This window comes from Cololabis saira, chromosome 17, assembly GCF_033807715.1.
Source record: "Cololabis saira isolate AMF1-May2022 chromosome 17, fColSai1.1, whole genome shotgun sequence".
NCBI classification, from domain to species: Eukaryota; Metazoa; Chordata; class Actinopteri; order Beloniformes; family Belonidae; genus Cololabis; species Cololabis saira.
In genome coordinates this window covers 27531950-27548551 of record NC_084603.1, presented here as the reverse complement: position 1 = coordinate 27548551, position 16602 = coordinate 27531950, and the positions used below count along the sequence as shown (strand labels likewise).

The 16602-nt window shown below is 38.4% G+C and overlaps 1 protein-coding gene across 5 annotated transcripts in view; it reads right to left on the bottom strand.

The window, feature by feature from the left end:
• Positions 1-14421, bottom strand: part of ccdc88ab (coiled-coil domain containing 88Ab) — a 61541-nt gene extending 47120 nt beyond the window's left edge. For all 5 annotated transcript variants that reach the window (XR_009784400.1, XM_061745946.1, XM_061745947.1 and 2 more), the window contains exons 1-3: positions 13865-14421; positions 13625-13725; positions 4499-4607 (exon numbers count right to left, since the gene is read on the bottom strand). Coding sequence is in view for 4 of the 5 variants with exons in the window: in XM_061745946.1 (XP_061601930.1) it covers positions 4499-4607; positions 13625-13725; positions 13865-13927 (273 nt within the window). In the remaining variant the exon portion in view is untranslated. The remainder of the gene's footprint in view (positions 1-4498; positions 4608-13624; positions 13726-13864) is intronic.
• Between the last annotated feature and the right edge of the window lie 2181 nt (positions 14422-16602).

Sequence of the window (16602 nt, the reverse complement as noted above, 5' to 3'; positions counted from 1 at the left end):
AGTCCCGCTATATCAGGGCTCTAGTACCCATCTTTCTTGTGTTTATTATAATTTGCCACATAATTAAAGCTACCTCATACTAAATTTTAAAAAATTACTAATTATCCGATTAGTCGACTAATCGTTTCAATAGTCGGTGACTAGTCGACCATTAAAATAGTCGTTAGTTGCAGCCCTAATGTACATGCGACTTGGATTTTAAGATGCTTAAAGCCTTACAGTTTTCAGCGAACCATATATAACATCACAATACGTCTAGAAATTTGGATATCGTATTGTGACTCGTATCTTGATGTGTATCGTGAGGTCCTTGGCAATACTCACCCCTATAAGCATGTAGTATTTTTTTTTTCCATATTTTTAGCACAGAAACCCTGAAGAGTTTGAAGGTTGAAGAGTTTAGCAAATTTGTAAAGCTTAAAATAAGTACACCATTTACACAGAAAACACACACACGACTATTTAAATCATGAGAATGTTATGTAATGAGTTTGGGTTTTTTTTCCCCTCATATCCTTTATTAGGTCATGTTTCGTTTTGTTTTTCCTTCTCGTCATCACCTGAGTAAATGAATGACACTGACAGGGATCAGGCGACTGTCATCATGCTGCCTTCTCAATTGAAGACAGGTGTGCTGTTCGTGGCTGATCGAGATCAGCACACTTGTGACCGGAGCCGGCAAGCACTCGTTTCGTGGTGGATTTGCCGTTCATTACTGATTGGGATTTGCGTGGATTACCCCATCAAAACATCGGAATATATCTAACATGGAGCTGAACTTCTATTACCTTTTGAGGTGCGTTTCCTCAGGTGGGTTGGGAGCCTCTCGCCAGATGCTTGAGCCATACAAACCTTTTCATTAGCTCTGGATAATCTCTTTTTGTTTGAACTGGTCGTGGCGCTGTGAGCTTTTGTCTACTTGACTTTGGGTTGATTGTGGGGTGTGGATTGCTCTGGGATGTCTGTGTTTGGTTTTGTGTTTTAAGTGTCGGGTCTGCAATGTCAGTGCTTTTAACACTGTCAATTAAGTTTATTAATACAATGACCTGCCTCACAAAACCTTTTTGGTGTGTGTGTTTTATGGGTTTGATTATTTAGTAAATTTTTTATATAGCTTTTTTTGTGTGTATGTAAATAAGTAAAAGCCTAAAACAGCAACTAACAATCACAATATTGATCCACCTTTGCCTGTAATAGTGTTGTGACACATCTCCTTTTATTCGATTGGATGAATTGTTACAAATGCAAGTATTATCCAACTAATACTGACAATCTACACTTAAATCACTTAGTGAGCTGAATTAAAGAGCCAAAGAAACACAAGATGTTTCACCAACTGCCCTGCGATTGTTGTGAAATGGCAACACTGACTTGACAGATGACAACACGCTTCATAGTCATGTTTTCATCACCCTCTGATCTACCAGCCAGACAACAAAATTAGAATGCTATTTAATACATGCACTCACCACTGGTAGACATGAATTTGTATGTAATCTTTAATATGCAAAATTTTGATGCAAAGCTTTATTTTATTGCTGTATTTGTTTCAGTTGCTAATCAAAAGGATAATCACATGTGTTTCAGCATCGGGCCGGAAAAATGTCCCAAAAGATTCTACTGAAAACTGTATTTTAAGTTGATACAACTCTGAAATTCCCTTTTTGAAAACATAGGCAATTACATTTCATCCAGAATCCCACGAGTAGTCATAGACACAGATAGGGAGTTACACGTGTGGGTCTCCATGAGATCAAGTCCGCAGACACGGGTTTGAACAATAATGTGACCAGAAGGTAAATTTTCGATGTACAGACAAACAATGATTTATCAAAACAGAGATGAACTATTTTCTTTTACTGATTTTCAATGTCCACCTCATTCAGAAACCACAAGTTGCACAGCAGAATTTACTTCATAGACCCAGTTATTTTTTAAATTAATTTCACTCCAGACATTTAATAGTGTATGAAACCAAAACTAAATTTTATGAGCTTGAATCATCATGTTAATCCATGATTAACTACAAAAAAAGCACATACTGAGAATTTCTTTTAAATCTGTGAATTGGTTATTGTGACCAGATAATGTAGTTAAGAAAACATCAGAAACCAGAGTCAAGAGTCAAAGATCTGAAACAGCAAGGCCTGAATAAAAATGCAACTAAATGAAAAAAAAAAATTGAAATATACTACTATGCAATGTTTGCAGGAAATTGTTATGGATAAAATCATACATTCTACTGAAAGAGTCACAAAAAGGCACCATGTAAATGTTCTTAGCCATTCTCATCATCTCATCTCCGGCTTTGCTGGTCACTGCTTAACCCTGAGTCACCACTGAAAGCAAATAATACTCCTAGCACTCTGAAGTAGTCTGTTGGAGCTTTTGTTGGCTTATGACAGCAAAAGGCTAAACAATACAATGATTACATTAGATAAACCAGGAGTGATTAACAGGATGTTCACAATCAAGGCAAGCCTGACTTCACAAAGCAGTTAATCCTTAACATTTTACCTTTGACTTCTAAGGAAGAATTGGTGAAGGAGCTGGGAAATTGTAAACATAGGTTGACAAATCGAATGTATAGGGACAAAACAAAAACCTGGAGGAACTGCTTATGATTAATCAAACAAATTTGAAGCCCAAAATATTGTGACATTCAATTAAAGGTTTCAGAAGGCCTTAAAATTAATTTATTCCCAATTTGGCCACGCTCATTTGACATTCAGGCAGTAAGTACTACTTTGAATAGGCCCTTTGAACGGGTAATCATGAAGAAACCGGCCACAAGCCTGAAGTTTGGGAAATATGTGTTTCAGTGCAACAACTCAGGCATAATACTCCTCAACTTACAGCTGTCTTCAACACTGGCACACTGTTAAAAAACAGCAACTCATTTCATTTAGATAGCACCAATTAACAGGGCTTGACCCTGAAAGATGTAATTATTGGGCAAGTGGAAAATGTTGTGCACTGAACATTTTTGATTCATGCAAGTGAAAAATCTGCTATTGCATTTATTTTTCCTTATTGAAAATTGTAGTGTCATAGTTGGTTGTCCACTCGAGTCCATGAAGCTACTTCCAAAAATCCATCTAACAGACTGCTCAAAACTTGTTGACCAGTGTGTCCCCCACACTATATGGTATTTACAAACTCAATCACACACCAGGATGTAATAATGAAAATAATGCTGGTTGGTTTTGATTAAAGAATGTTCCTCAAACTATCCAAGCTTTTAACAAGAGCCTGCTACAGGGGGCACATGTCATTTAAGAGCAGAAGTCTGAAAATAAGCTGGAGTTTAATGGATTTAATGGGTAAAGAAAAGCCATTAAAACTAATCAAACAAATAGATGCTGTAAAAAGCATACATGAAGCAGAGCAGTAAAGGAAATTCAGAGCTGCCTTGTATTTTTCCAGGATTTGCTACCATCAGGAGAATGACAAAAAACATTTTTTATTACTTTTCCAGCATCCTAAGAGGAAAGGAAAATTTCCCTGGGGTGGGAGTCATGGAGGAGGGGAAAGATATATCCACAAAATTAAAAGAGAAATTTGAGATAATTCTTAAGATCTTAAGGTAGGTATAAGTATATATTTTATTTTATATTTGCTTTGTGCCTGCTTGTGTTGAAGGGACCCCTGCTCTAACCTTCCCCTCTTTGGTCTCATTATATTTATGGGAGGTTACAGTTCTTTTCTTTTGGACCAAGCAACAACTAACTGATAAAAACGTAAAGGAACATGTTTGTAGAGATTCATGAGCTAGTATCACATTACGCAGAAAACGGCGACTGAACAAGAGATAAAAGGTTTACAGTTGTGACCGGGTCTTTTATCATCCTCACATCTCCAAAGTCAAGCCTGTCTTGCAGGCATACAAGTAATGCTACAAGATGTTACGTGTTCTGGCTCTGGGGCTCATGTAATAAACTAAATCCATGAGGGTGCCAGCCTCATTCTGAAGGACAGTCCTTAATGCCAGGAATAAAATATGAGAAGGAAATGGTAGAACAGCTGATGAACATAATTAAATAAATGAATAAATATAACATACATACACACACACCAGACACTGAGTGTAAGCATGACACACACTGCCGTATCAGTGTGTTACATTCCTGATGTCTCCATAAATTAACTGAGCTTCTTAACATCTGCACGAGGGCCAAGACACCACATCACACATATACACATCTGCAAATATATACTGGTTATACAGCAAAGTCTTTAAGAGGCATGTGCAGATTCAAATCACATGTGTAAGCCAAGTGCAGAGTTTTTTTAATTGTATTTTTCCACTGTAAGCTAAATGGTTAGACCATACCACGTCAGGCTTTAGAGATCATGGAAAGATGAACCCATTGTGACATTTGATCAACATGAGCAGATCTGCTTCATCTTTCCCAAGAAAAATTCTGTATACCATTTTATCCTTTCATCTCTGCATGAAGATGAAACTTTTGAATAATCAAAAAAGGAGTGATCTTACCTGATAGTAGGCTTTAATCTGCCTTATGAGAATAGTAAGGTTCTGGATGCGTAGGGTGGGGTCATTGTTCACTTTTTTGTTGGTCCTCTGCACAGTTGCTTTAGGATTTCTGTAACAGAAAATTGAATGAGTCATTAAATATTTACAATTAGAATCAAAGACAGGTGAAAGTGAAACATTTGGTCATTTATCTTCCTTTAAGGTAACAAAGGTAAAATCATATAGAGGGAACAACAGAAACTTAAAAAAAAAACAGATGAATAGAAACGTCACATTTCTAATGGCACCAGTGTTTCGGACCATGTCATTTCCAGGCTTCTAATCAAATGTTATGGTGACATATTTGAAAGTTTTTACATTTTTAAGCCGAACCAGAGCGGGATATTCTGGTAATTGTCTTTGAAAGTTTGATATTTTCTTCTGATATCTTTTAAACAATAGAAGTATTATATTATGGGCGTCCAGTATGAGAGGCATACCATAAACTCAACGGTACCTAACAATGCAAAATATTTGCTCCTCCGCGGTAACTTAGTTTAAAATTGAGAATACTAAAGTACATTTTATGTTACAAGTCTATAACTAGTGCCAACATAACTAAATCACAAATGGGAGGAGGGAAAAAAAAAACATACATTTTCTTGGCAATTTGCATCTGCCTTTACCTTTAATTTCAACTGTATGTCAGGCAACTTGATCAATACCCATTCATCATCATTTAGGAACTAATTATTGGTATTTTCTGACAGTGAACTTCTTTAACAATATGAATATTGCAGATAAAAAGGTGACCGAAATGAAAAGTTTAAGGTTAAACAGACAGTAAGCAAGACCTTTTCTACGCTTCCCGTTTCAACCCATTAGCTGATATGGTTTCACAGTAGTCAATGGACAAAAAAAAGAAAAGTCGAGTTTTAAGCCATGAAAATGCTCCGATTCCGAGTTTCTGAATTTCTGTGTTTGAAAAATTCTCACCTGCCAAAGGACATTTCAGCAAATTCTAGTTTAACTTTTTTGTTAAAACAAAATTTCATGGCATACATTTAATCATCATTTAGACTGAACATTCAAGTGTCCTCATGAGAAAGCATTGGTTATCGATTTTTAGATCATTTAACTAGAGCACAAGGGATGCTCAAAAGTCCCTACAGAAATTATTTCTAACCTCTTAAAGCCTCTCATTAAATGTTATATGTCAAAATACCACAAGATGCAACAAGCAAGTTATTGAATGATTATTCAGCCCGAATGCAAAACATATTTCTTTCAGTTTATTTCATCTAAGTGTATAGAACTGAAGAGTATTTTACTGCGTCTATACCTAATGCGCGCTGAAATGCTACGGCCAGCCCATTATGATCATTTGAATGATCCTTCAGCTTCCAGGAAATTACTCTCTAAAATTGGCTGTGGTATCGTCTATGAACTGCAGATTTGTAGAACCTTACTTCAACAACGTTAATGAACAGCTCTCTTTGTGGTATGTGCTTTAAACTTCAAAGCATATACATCCAATGACCTATATGTATGAGGGTCAATAGATAAGACCCTCCTCCACCCCGAGTAGGGGAAAAGGATCTTGGCTGCTTATAAGTGTGTGCACACATGCATTTAGCAATTTGTATGAGTGAAATCATGTACGCAGTTTAAAAAGGCATGGAATTGAACTCCTGAAATTGAGAATAGCCATATCAATAAAAGACTATAGCTATACCATAACAGCATGAAAGAAACATGTTTCTAATGTGTGTAGTATCGGCCGTTTTCTTTGGGAGAAAAGAGAAGAATTGCAATTTATTTTTTATTGTGAATATTCTGCCTTACTGATGCTTATAATCAAAGGGGACGGCTGGTTAAAAGGAATCTTCCTTATCAGGACAACATCCTGCAGATTTCTTCCGGCTGAGAATAGATATCAATATTACACTGACATGCATCACGCAAACTCTACAACATGTGAGGTTTGTTTGCCCTTTTGAAAACTAGTTTAGATAAACTTATGCTCTTGTTGGGCAATTGAATTTAGCTTATGTAGCCTGACCATAAAACCCTAAATCTTATAAAGCACAAAAACAAATGTTGAAGTGGGAGAAGAACTGCTTGTTTTGAATTAGAGATTCAGTAGGTGTTAATCAGTCTTTTGATGAGCCTTTGCCTCAATGCACGTATATGCACACAGTCATGCTAGCACAGGACAACACAGGGCTCATTTTATACCAATTTAAATTAATCATGCGACCTTTCCATTACAAACTTCACCCATCCACCACCCACACAGAGCCTCATTCAAGGGGTCTATTTAACCTATTAATTAAAAAGCACAGAGGAGACGTTAATCCTATCAGGAAGAGCAGGATAATGTAGTGAAAAAGGCTTGTAAAAGGAAAAAAAAAGGCAAGAAGAAGGTCCCATTCACGCAATCCATCATCATCGGCATTAACCGAGAACACTACAGCAAAAAAAACAAACACACACACAGCATTCTTTGATGCCACACATACAAGCACATACAAGACCAGCGCAACTGACACCCTTGTGGATTATCATGCAAATAAATAGTCTTAAAACAGTAACAGCTGCAGTTAAATAGATTAGAAAAAAAATAGATTAGAAACAGACAGACAAAGCCAGCTCAACAGCTAGCAAGACAGACAACTAGTCAGCAAGATGGCCAGACGGCCAGTCAATAAGTCAGTCCATTGGTGCTGTCGATTGGCACCGCAGCTTTAGAGCCTGAAGCCACATGGGCTTCCTCCTCCCATCTCCTGGCTTTGATTGGCCGACTGGGTTATGGAGTAGTGTTAACCTATATATGACAGGGCAAATTACACTCAGCGTGGTCAACCAGGCACATGTGAACGCACGCAAACAGAACACTGCCTACATGCGGGCACACAAAGAGGAAATGCAGGCTACATTTGGCCACGTGTTGGAGATGGTGCTCATAAGCTGTGCTGCACAAACACAGCAAGAGAAATGTGTGCATCGTCTCCATGTGAATGAAGTGATGAAAGCAGAAACAAGAAATTATTGACAGCTGTACTCATGTGGGAAGAGTCTGAATATAAGATGAACAATCTGAAATATGGGCTGCTCTTGGTCATCTTGGCATCTCCGTATTGGTCTCTTGTCTATAATTTGTTGGGGTTAAGACAGTAGTCATGGTTGACACTGACCTCCTTTGAGCGAAACAAAAGTAAAAATTCTCCATTATTGGACAGCAAACCACATAGTCCAATCAGCACAAGTTATTTTGGACTGTACTCCATGCCAACATGCATTATAATCTAGTTAAACTCTTGCACGAATCTTAGTCAATTTTTCAATTATTAAGCTAATTTACTTGTGTTGTAATCTTATAAATTAAATCAAGCAGTGTGCAATTCTTTCGCTACAGTACTAGAATCCTACTTTACTTAAAAGTACACTGCTCCAACTTCAAAGAAAGAGAAAATAAATACTAAATTATTTTTATATTTGGTGACTGACCCTTAATGTTAAACTGCAACTATTAAAACTCAAAAACTCACACTAGCGTTTTACAGCAAAAATCTTTCAGAGTAAAAGAGGATTATATCCCCTGAACCACTGAAAGGCTATAAACCGATGGAGGAAGTGTTGAGTTCGTATTAACTGTCAAGTGCAGCACAAGCAATTCAGTAAAGGAAACTGGAGCAGACAAAATGAATTTATAAAAAAGGTATACTAATAAATTAATTCAATAATCAATCAATACATCTAAATAAACAATGTTAAGTTATGATGGGCAGCAAATCTTTAAAACATCAAAGAAATGCTTTAAGAAGATATTGTCAATATGAGTGTGCATTGCTGGGCAGAAGAACTAAGATCTAGAGGAACTAAAGTCCTGCACTGGTCTCAGAGTTAAAAAAAAAAAAAAAAAAGTCAGGTTTTAAGGTTCAGAATGGCTCAGGTTGACAGTCTTGTTAGAATGTTTTCCGACATCACAGCTGCGGTTTCCCAGACACGATGACACACATCCTCCTTACTACTTCTACAAAAAGAGGGCTAAAGATGTTTTTGACAGTTGAAAGCTTAATGTATAACATCAAACTCCTCCACTTTGGTGCAGGCAGTAGCAGTCAAACAGCAGTCTCCAGTCCAGCTGGAATCTCAACTATGTCTGCTGTAACTTGCCCCAGAGAAAGCCAACAATGGCTTCAACATGCTGTTCAAGATAAATAGTGAAAGGAGAGAGCTGGGACGGTGAGCGGTGGAGAGGAAGAAGTGTTGTGAAAGAAGACACCAGCAAGTGTTTCAATATCTGTAGGTGCTGAAGGGTTGTGTATTATTAAAGTAAAAAAGATTTAATGACAAAGAGGGTGGCAAAAGATATAACAGCTGACTATTTTCTCTAGGGTTTACAGTATTTTGATACCTCATGATAATTTGGATTTTTCTTTTTAATTTGAAAGAAAAAAAGATTTAAAAATCAGTTTTAAAATAATTTGATTCCGTATGTTAAACTTAGTATCTACTGGATGCTACTGGAGGAGTAGAGGTAAGCTTGAAAGTAAAAGGGGCTAGTTTTTGTACTTAAAAAGGTTTCTGAAAACAAGACAAAACGTTGAAGTGTTTAAAACGAATACTGTTGCATAAGCTTTACATAAAACATGTTTTCAGTCAACAACAGTAAGTTAGTAATTACATAAGTCACATGATCTTATCTATTTACTTTATTTATATACAAGACCCCTTACATTGTTATACTGAAGAACATTTAATAAGACAAATTATTGATGCAATTTCCTTTGCCGACTCCAATTTGTGCTTTGCTGGAACATCTGATACCAACTATAATTGACTGCACACATTAACCTCAATGGAAGGTAGCAGAGACTGCAAACTTTATGCTTTACTAAGGTCTGGCAGCTTTAAAACATTATGCTTGGTGAGTATACTCAGTGGAATGATAGCATGTTCAGCCTGCATTTATGTGGATGTGCTGCAAAGCTATTCACAACCAAAACGTGAGGGAGTATCGAGCTTTGGAAGGATCTTGAGTGAAATCATGTGAACTCATTGGTTGAGCGTTTTACAGGTTTAAGGTTTTTGGTTTTTCTATGGGGAGGGGGCAATGTTGGATTTAGACTTGACCAATTAGAAAAGATGACAATTTAGTACAGTGAACCAATCACCACTCATGGAGTTTGCATCCCGCCGATGCGTTACCAGAATATTTGGACGTGCACATTGATCAGCACACAACTGTGGGGAAGGGGGTTCAGGTCAATACAGAGCCCGTGTCTTGTGATGGCGTTGATTCAAGGGAGAAGAAAGAATCAGGCTTAAGGTGTTGGATTGAGTTTGTCCTCTCAAATGTTTTGGCTGTTTGGTTGTTTTTCTTTGTTTACAACATTATTTCTGTATCAGAGAGGCAATGGCATGAAATAGTATGAGTCAAATTCCTTTATTAAATACCTAATCCTTTGTCAGCTCCATTGTACAAGTGCAGGTCTTGAGATGAAACGGGATATGCATGTTGGCTTTTTACAGTCCATTCATACTTTGCTGGGTTTAGTAAACTGATACAATGTACTTTGGTCAACAGCTGGACATTTAACTTACTCGTGGCTGTGGAAACTGGCAAATAATGAGCACCAAGACATCTGTAGTTTTCCCAATGTACTTGCATTTCATTCCACAACCCTTGCATATTAAATCAGACATGTACAGCTCTTTGCTCTCTACAACAGCAAACAGTCGATATACTGAAATAGTACCAAGACGGGGAAAAAGCAAAAAAACAAAAAAAGCCATTTGTATCAGCAAACTGCACTCAAAGAGCTAAGAGGTTTAGTCATCTCCGTGTTGCCTTTCAGGGGGGAAAAAATGCAGATGAAAATTTGATAAGTATCGTTATTCCTACACTCAGACAAGCATAGAACTGTCTTGATTACTCAGACCTGCACAAACCTTAACTCCGAGGACATGTTCAACTGCATTCTCCTTATTATCTAAATCATTTTCATTAAAATAAGGAAACCTAGTACTTTTTTACTTCTCAGGGTTTTAGTTCTTTCCACAGCTGTGGTACAAATGTAAGATTTCATTGCCACAAAAAAATAAGAATTATACTGTTCCATTCAAGGTGGAGAATGATGTGCAACTGCTTTGCATCAACTCATCTTCAATCCTGGTTCCCCAACAGCCTGCAGTGAATGACTGAACGGTTGACCAAGCAGGCCAGTAGGCCAGCACGTGTCTACACAGTTGGCAGCAAAACAGACTTCAACTGGACCATTGTCACCCAGTCAAAAATTTAATTGGCGCCTACTTGCTGAGCAGGAAAGCCAATTGGTTTGACAGCGCTACTGAGGCCGTTTAATTGGCTAGATAATTTCAGTCGTGCAGGGGGAGGAGGGGGTGTGGTGTCATCTGGGTGTCTGTCAGCAAACCGTTAGATAATCCAAGGGTCCCTCTTCTCTCTACATGCCCTCCCATGTTGTCCTGATGACAACTGCTCACAGTCGTTCTGCTATGTCGCTTCCTTAGTGACAGACATAGTAACACTGCAGATTATACAGCAACAGCTGATACTACCTCAAAAAAGATGTAGGAAAAAAAGATGTAGGAAAAAAAAAAAGGTCAAATTTCATCATCTTCATTAGAAAAAAAGATTATACAAATAGGTAGAAAATAATAAAGATGTTTAGCAGCCTTTTTGCAAATATTACAGCACCTTGACTTTCATCTACTGAAATATAGATTTGTGTTTTCTTTTTAATCAGGCACTCAAAACAAGTATGTTACCCAACTTTTAAACATAGTACCCTTTACCATTTTTGACTTAAAACACAAGCTCCTGCTCAGACTGCAGCAGAGCCTTTTCAATATTACTGGTTAGACCTCAACCTCACTACAATGTTCTTTCAACTGCAAAAGCAAGTAAAAAAGTAAATGTAAATAAGGTGTGTTTTCTTAGCAATTGCAAGAAAATAGTTCCAGTTAATTATCGGCTACAGTCCTTCAAGCATGTCGGAAAAACCTCTACCATGTTATTGTTTCAGAAACTCAGTACTAGGAAAAAATACACAGTATACCTTCAATGCCATTATCAAGAAGTCTCGGCAGTAGCGAGGTTTGGATGCATAAGCTTGAATATACATTTCAGGTTATCATATTTCTGTTACATTAGACTACTTGATTCAAGACATCGCTTGTTAAGCGAGGGAGACAGACAAAGGGCAGATTTACCAAGAAGATCTGACCAATACTGTAGCCCCTTTGTGTGGGAGTGTGGCTAGACAAGACGACTACCAACAGCTGCCTCGGTCCAAAACCAAACGCTGAAGGGAAAAAAAAAAAAAAGAAGAAAAAACGGCTACAAATACACATGCTCCCACGCAGACAGAAGCCCTGCAGAAAAGCATACATACAAAAAAAAAAAAAGAAAACACAAACACACAAGGGCTGGGTTGTGACCAGCAAACCCTGACATCCTGTCATGCAGCCACTAAACTGGTCACAGTTCAATTTAAATCAGTGCTGGTCATCTCCTGCAGGAGCACTGAAACAGCCTCAGAAATGCCCACATCAGTTCATACTGCCAGATGGGTTTGTCCAACCTACACTTAACTAGATCTTTTGATATCTTTACAAATCTTTCATGTTGTGTCAAAAGGTTCTGGAACATCATTTTCACATCATTATTCTATGTCCTATAGGGGAAAATATTTTGAAAAAGCTAATGACTTTTTGAAAGAAGCCGTGTGTGGATAAGGAAAGACAGCCTTATCCAGATGAACCCTAAACAGACTCCCTAAAGATGTTTCTGTTTTGAAACCACTGAGTGGGCGGAAGTGGCTTAAAGGAGAAAAAGGAAAACAAGCACTGGTTAGTGAGATGGAGGGACTGTTTAAACTTAACAGGCAGCTTAGTAGAATGCCAGAGCAGCAAGAGGTTGAGGACAGCGAAATAAGGCAGGGGGGAAGAAGACACCAAGTGACAAGAACCAGCCGGTGGAGTTAATCAGCTGTGGGATTTATGCAGCACACCTACAGTTCAATACAATTATTCAACAATTCATATTTGTTGCTAGAGTTGCATAAAAATAAATACCATCAAAGGATTTGCGCCCAAGATCAGTTTATCTTTATTGCACATTTCCTCTCATCTAAACTTTGGATTAAAGGTTCTGGTGAGAGGTGACAAAGCAAGTCCCACTCCTATGCTCTTGCAAATGGATAAATTCCACTGGGGGTAGGCAAGGCTGCATGCTCCGTAGAGCGCCACTGTAAATGCTGACAATGTTAAGTGTGGCATTAGTGGAAAATATAAAAATTGCCCTGCTAGCAGGAAGTAACAGCCCGGAGCCAGACAAAGGAATGGAAATCTGTCTCCTGTCATGCCATATATATTAGTCAGTAGCTATAAAGAGACAAATTTGAAACGCAACGCCTCATCTTCCTTCAGCATCCCAAACCTTTGGCCATTAAGAGCTGTAACGGAGCATTTTAGTCCCTTTTTAATGAAGAAAAACCAATAAATGTGCATCTGCGCCTGTTTGCACCTCTGGTGTGCCATCTAAATGCACGTCTGTGTTGCTACCAGTGTCTGCTTAAAGCTACCACTTCTAGATTAATCTGCGGCACAGCGGGATGCAGTTTTCAGGGAGCATGGTGGCCTCCAGCCTACTGCAGATAAGAGTGACTGAAAACCAGAGCTGGAAAGTTGTAAAGCGGTACAATCCATCCATGCACCATGAATGTTTACAGATAATCTGCATAGCTCAGAAGGCAGCCTAAAAAGAAATACATGCAAACATTTGAGACAGTGCTACCCCTCACTGCCTGCAATACTGGGTCCCTTTGTGAGTAACCTACATTCACTTGAGCAGACAATTTCAAGAGCTGGACAGAGGCTGCAGTTGTTTGATCTGCTTGATGTGGGGATAACCCCAGTGAAGGCCTGGGGGGCCAGTATCACTGCAACCCTCCTCCACATCATATATCATCTTGTAACTGGTAAAAATGGTAATGATGCAGACATAGGGGTAGATGTGGTTTAAGGTTTTGCATGGCCCCATTTGCCTAATCCTGCGACGCTGAGCAGGCCAATGCCTGGAACAGATGGGCTTGTTTGTGAATGTGTCAAATTACTTACATCTCAAGCATGATCTCATTCAGGTAAATCCCATCCACTAATTCAATATATTCCGATAAATTGCTGCCATCCGTCACAGTCGGCGTCCCGACTGTCTTCACCTGAGAATAAATGGGAAAACGCAAAAAAAATAAAATAAAAAAAAAAAGGTGTTAAAATAATCAAACACTTGAAATTAAAGCAATAGGTGACTAATTAGTGAGCTCAAGAGTGATTTGAATATGTAATTGGCGTGCTTACCCAGCAGACCAGAGGCGTGAGCATAAACTGCTCCAGCAAAGGAGTGAAAACCTCGTTTTCCATATTTTCGCCGTTTAAATCAGCAGATATGTAAAACTATTCTTTGGCGAGTCTGCGTTTCTTTAGAGCCTAATCATGTGGTTAATTCAATTAAGTCGACGCTCATTTTGGTTAAAGGCCACGGGAGCACGGTTTCTTGGAGGAGAGGTCGAAAAAAAAAAGAAGAAAAAAAAAACCCTTAATCCACAATCTTGTCGACACGACCCAGCTGTTTCAGATGCCAAAGACCGAGCCTGGCCACCTCATGGGAGGAGAGGGACTCACATTTTTCGTTCAAAAAAGGGAAGAAAAAAAAAAACACGACCTTAAAGGTATTTACTAATTTAGGGGTCAAGCGTTTTCGCAATGAGGAGCTATACAAAAGCGATTAAAGGCAGACCTGTGCCAGGTAGTGTGCTGGACTACTGGCAGATTTCTGCAGGGAGGGGGAATATTACTCCAACGCGATTCAATGCAATATATCCAGAAGCGGGCAACATATCCAGCGGTTTAAGGTCCGGCTTCGTTGTCCCTTGTGTTTAGTTAAAAAGTCACTTCCAGCCGTCACACCCCCGTCTGCCTCCGTGGAAACGCCGCACCGCTCTGAGCTCAGCAGCAGCGGGAGGATGACTGGAGGACACGCAGCACCGCCTACAGCCGGAATTATGCTTCTGCGTTAAACCGACGGCGTAGGTTACGCGGTGACGCGCTCGTAGGGTGTGACGCGTCGCCGCGTACCCTACGCCGTAAGGTCTGCGTTGGTGTAACGCGGGACCATAAATCAGGCTTCCCTGCGCATCTCCCTCCGCCTCCCTACACCGCCCATCTTTAAGAAAAGTAGGGCAGCGAGCGATCAAAGCACCCCGTTCTGTTTAGATTCCCTCTGCTCTGCCCAGTCACTAATACTTCTGAGTCGACATTTGGCCAAATAGGGTATTTAAATTAGGCTATCTGGAAATAATTGTGAAAAAGAAACAATCTTTATTTTTTATTTTATTTTTTGCCAATAAGAATGTTTACAGCTCTACCTATTCTATTGAATAATAACTGTATTTTATACATATTTGATTGATTGACAGGCAAAAAACTCTGGTGTGCCATGCATACCCTTTGTCTGCATCGCAGCATACATTATGCGTCGAGGAAGACAAGCTACTGACACCTGGTGGGTTATTTTATAAAGAGATTTTATTTTTGAATACATCTTAAATGTACAGTAGACCATCTTTGTTCTAACACCATTGCTTTTCTGTGGGCTGATATATATTACAAAGGTACCAAATGATGAGTCAGGGCCAATATTAAAGAAAACTTAGAAACTGATTTGATAATCATTTTTTAAAGTACTTTTTCAAAAGTTGCATATATTTCAGCCTCCTGATATTTTTGTGGCTTTTCCCCCCATGTTTTTGCTGAAACAAGTGTTTTTACTCGATAGACATTATGATTTCCATAAACCAGTACAAAAAAAATAATAATCATAATAAAACAATAAATAATCGATAACACTTTTGTGAGAATTTGTGTTTTCTGAATTAACTTCTGTAATGAGGAGTCACTTGCATGCATGCCAAAATTAAACACCAATTTAAGATAGGGTATGCAACCAGCAGCCAGACAGAGATTAGACGCACCTGATTAATAGTTGATTTATGGCTCTGATGGTGTGAATAGGGAGCAGAGGTCATGTAATTAAATAACCAATTGAAGCACAATTACCAATTTGAGAGCTGGGGACCTGAGACACTTCGCAGGAGCCTGATTGGAATAAAAAGATTATTGTTTGTTCACCTAAAATATAAGGTGCATATACTGTATCAGCTTATTTCCTCTTGGAAAAAAAGCAAAGGTTCTCATTCACATCTGGAATAGCAATTGTTTCTGTTGGTTCTTCCACTTGAGGCTGTGCAGTATGTGAAATCTTGACGAAACCTGTTGTGTCATGTTTGCTGCCAAACATGTTTGACTGGGAGAGTGTAGCAAACAACTTGGGGGTGGGGGGAGTGGGGATTTACTTTTCTATACATTGCTGTAATTTACAGTCTAGTAAGCATCTTCATTTAGAGACTTTAAAATCCCTAATCCCAGACTAAATTAATCAACATGAAAGAGCAAGCGAGGCTTTACACATACAAAAGAACCAGGGAGGGCTATAAGAATATATATCTTTCTTATTTGAAAAGTAGTGTATTATCTATTCACACATTTTCCTATTACATTAAGGAGAAACTTCCAAAAGTGCACTAGTTTGGACTCAAAAAACTGCATCATTGGAAGGTGCGATACATTCCCTTTCATTTCCTTTTATATTAAGCAGCTAAATAGTCTGCATTATATTTAAACTTGATGAGCAATGTGCAGTTAAAGGAGCTCCCAGGACAGTAAGTGTATACAGTACTAGTAAAAAATAATGCACCAATGGGCTGAGCAACATATAAAAGGCAAGGGTGCAGCATCATTTCCAAAGAAAAGAAAAAACTTAAAAACGTGAACATTTAAATCTCAACATTCACAATATCTTTCTTTTCAATATACTTTAGACAAATTCAGTTACAACCAACATTTAACAGAGTGATTTGACAAAATAAGAATGCAGAAGGCCCAAAAACAGCTGACCATGTGTGGTATACAACATCAAACACTAATTTGCATACAGTATTTGATTTCTGTGGGTATTGAATCACTTGCAAAGTCACATT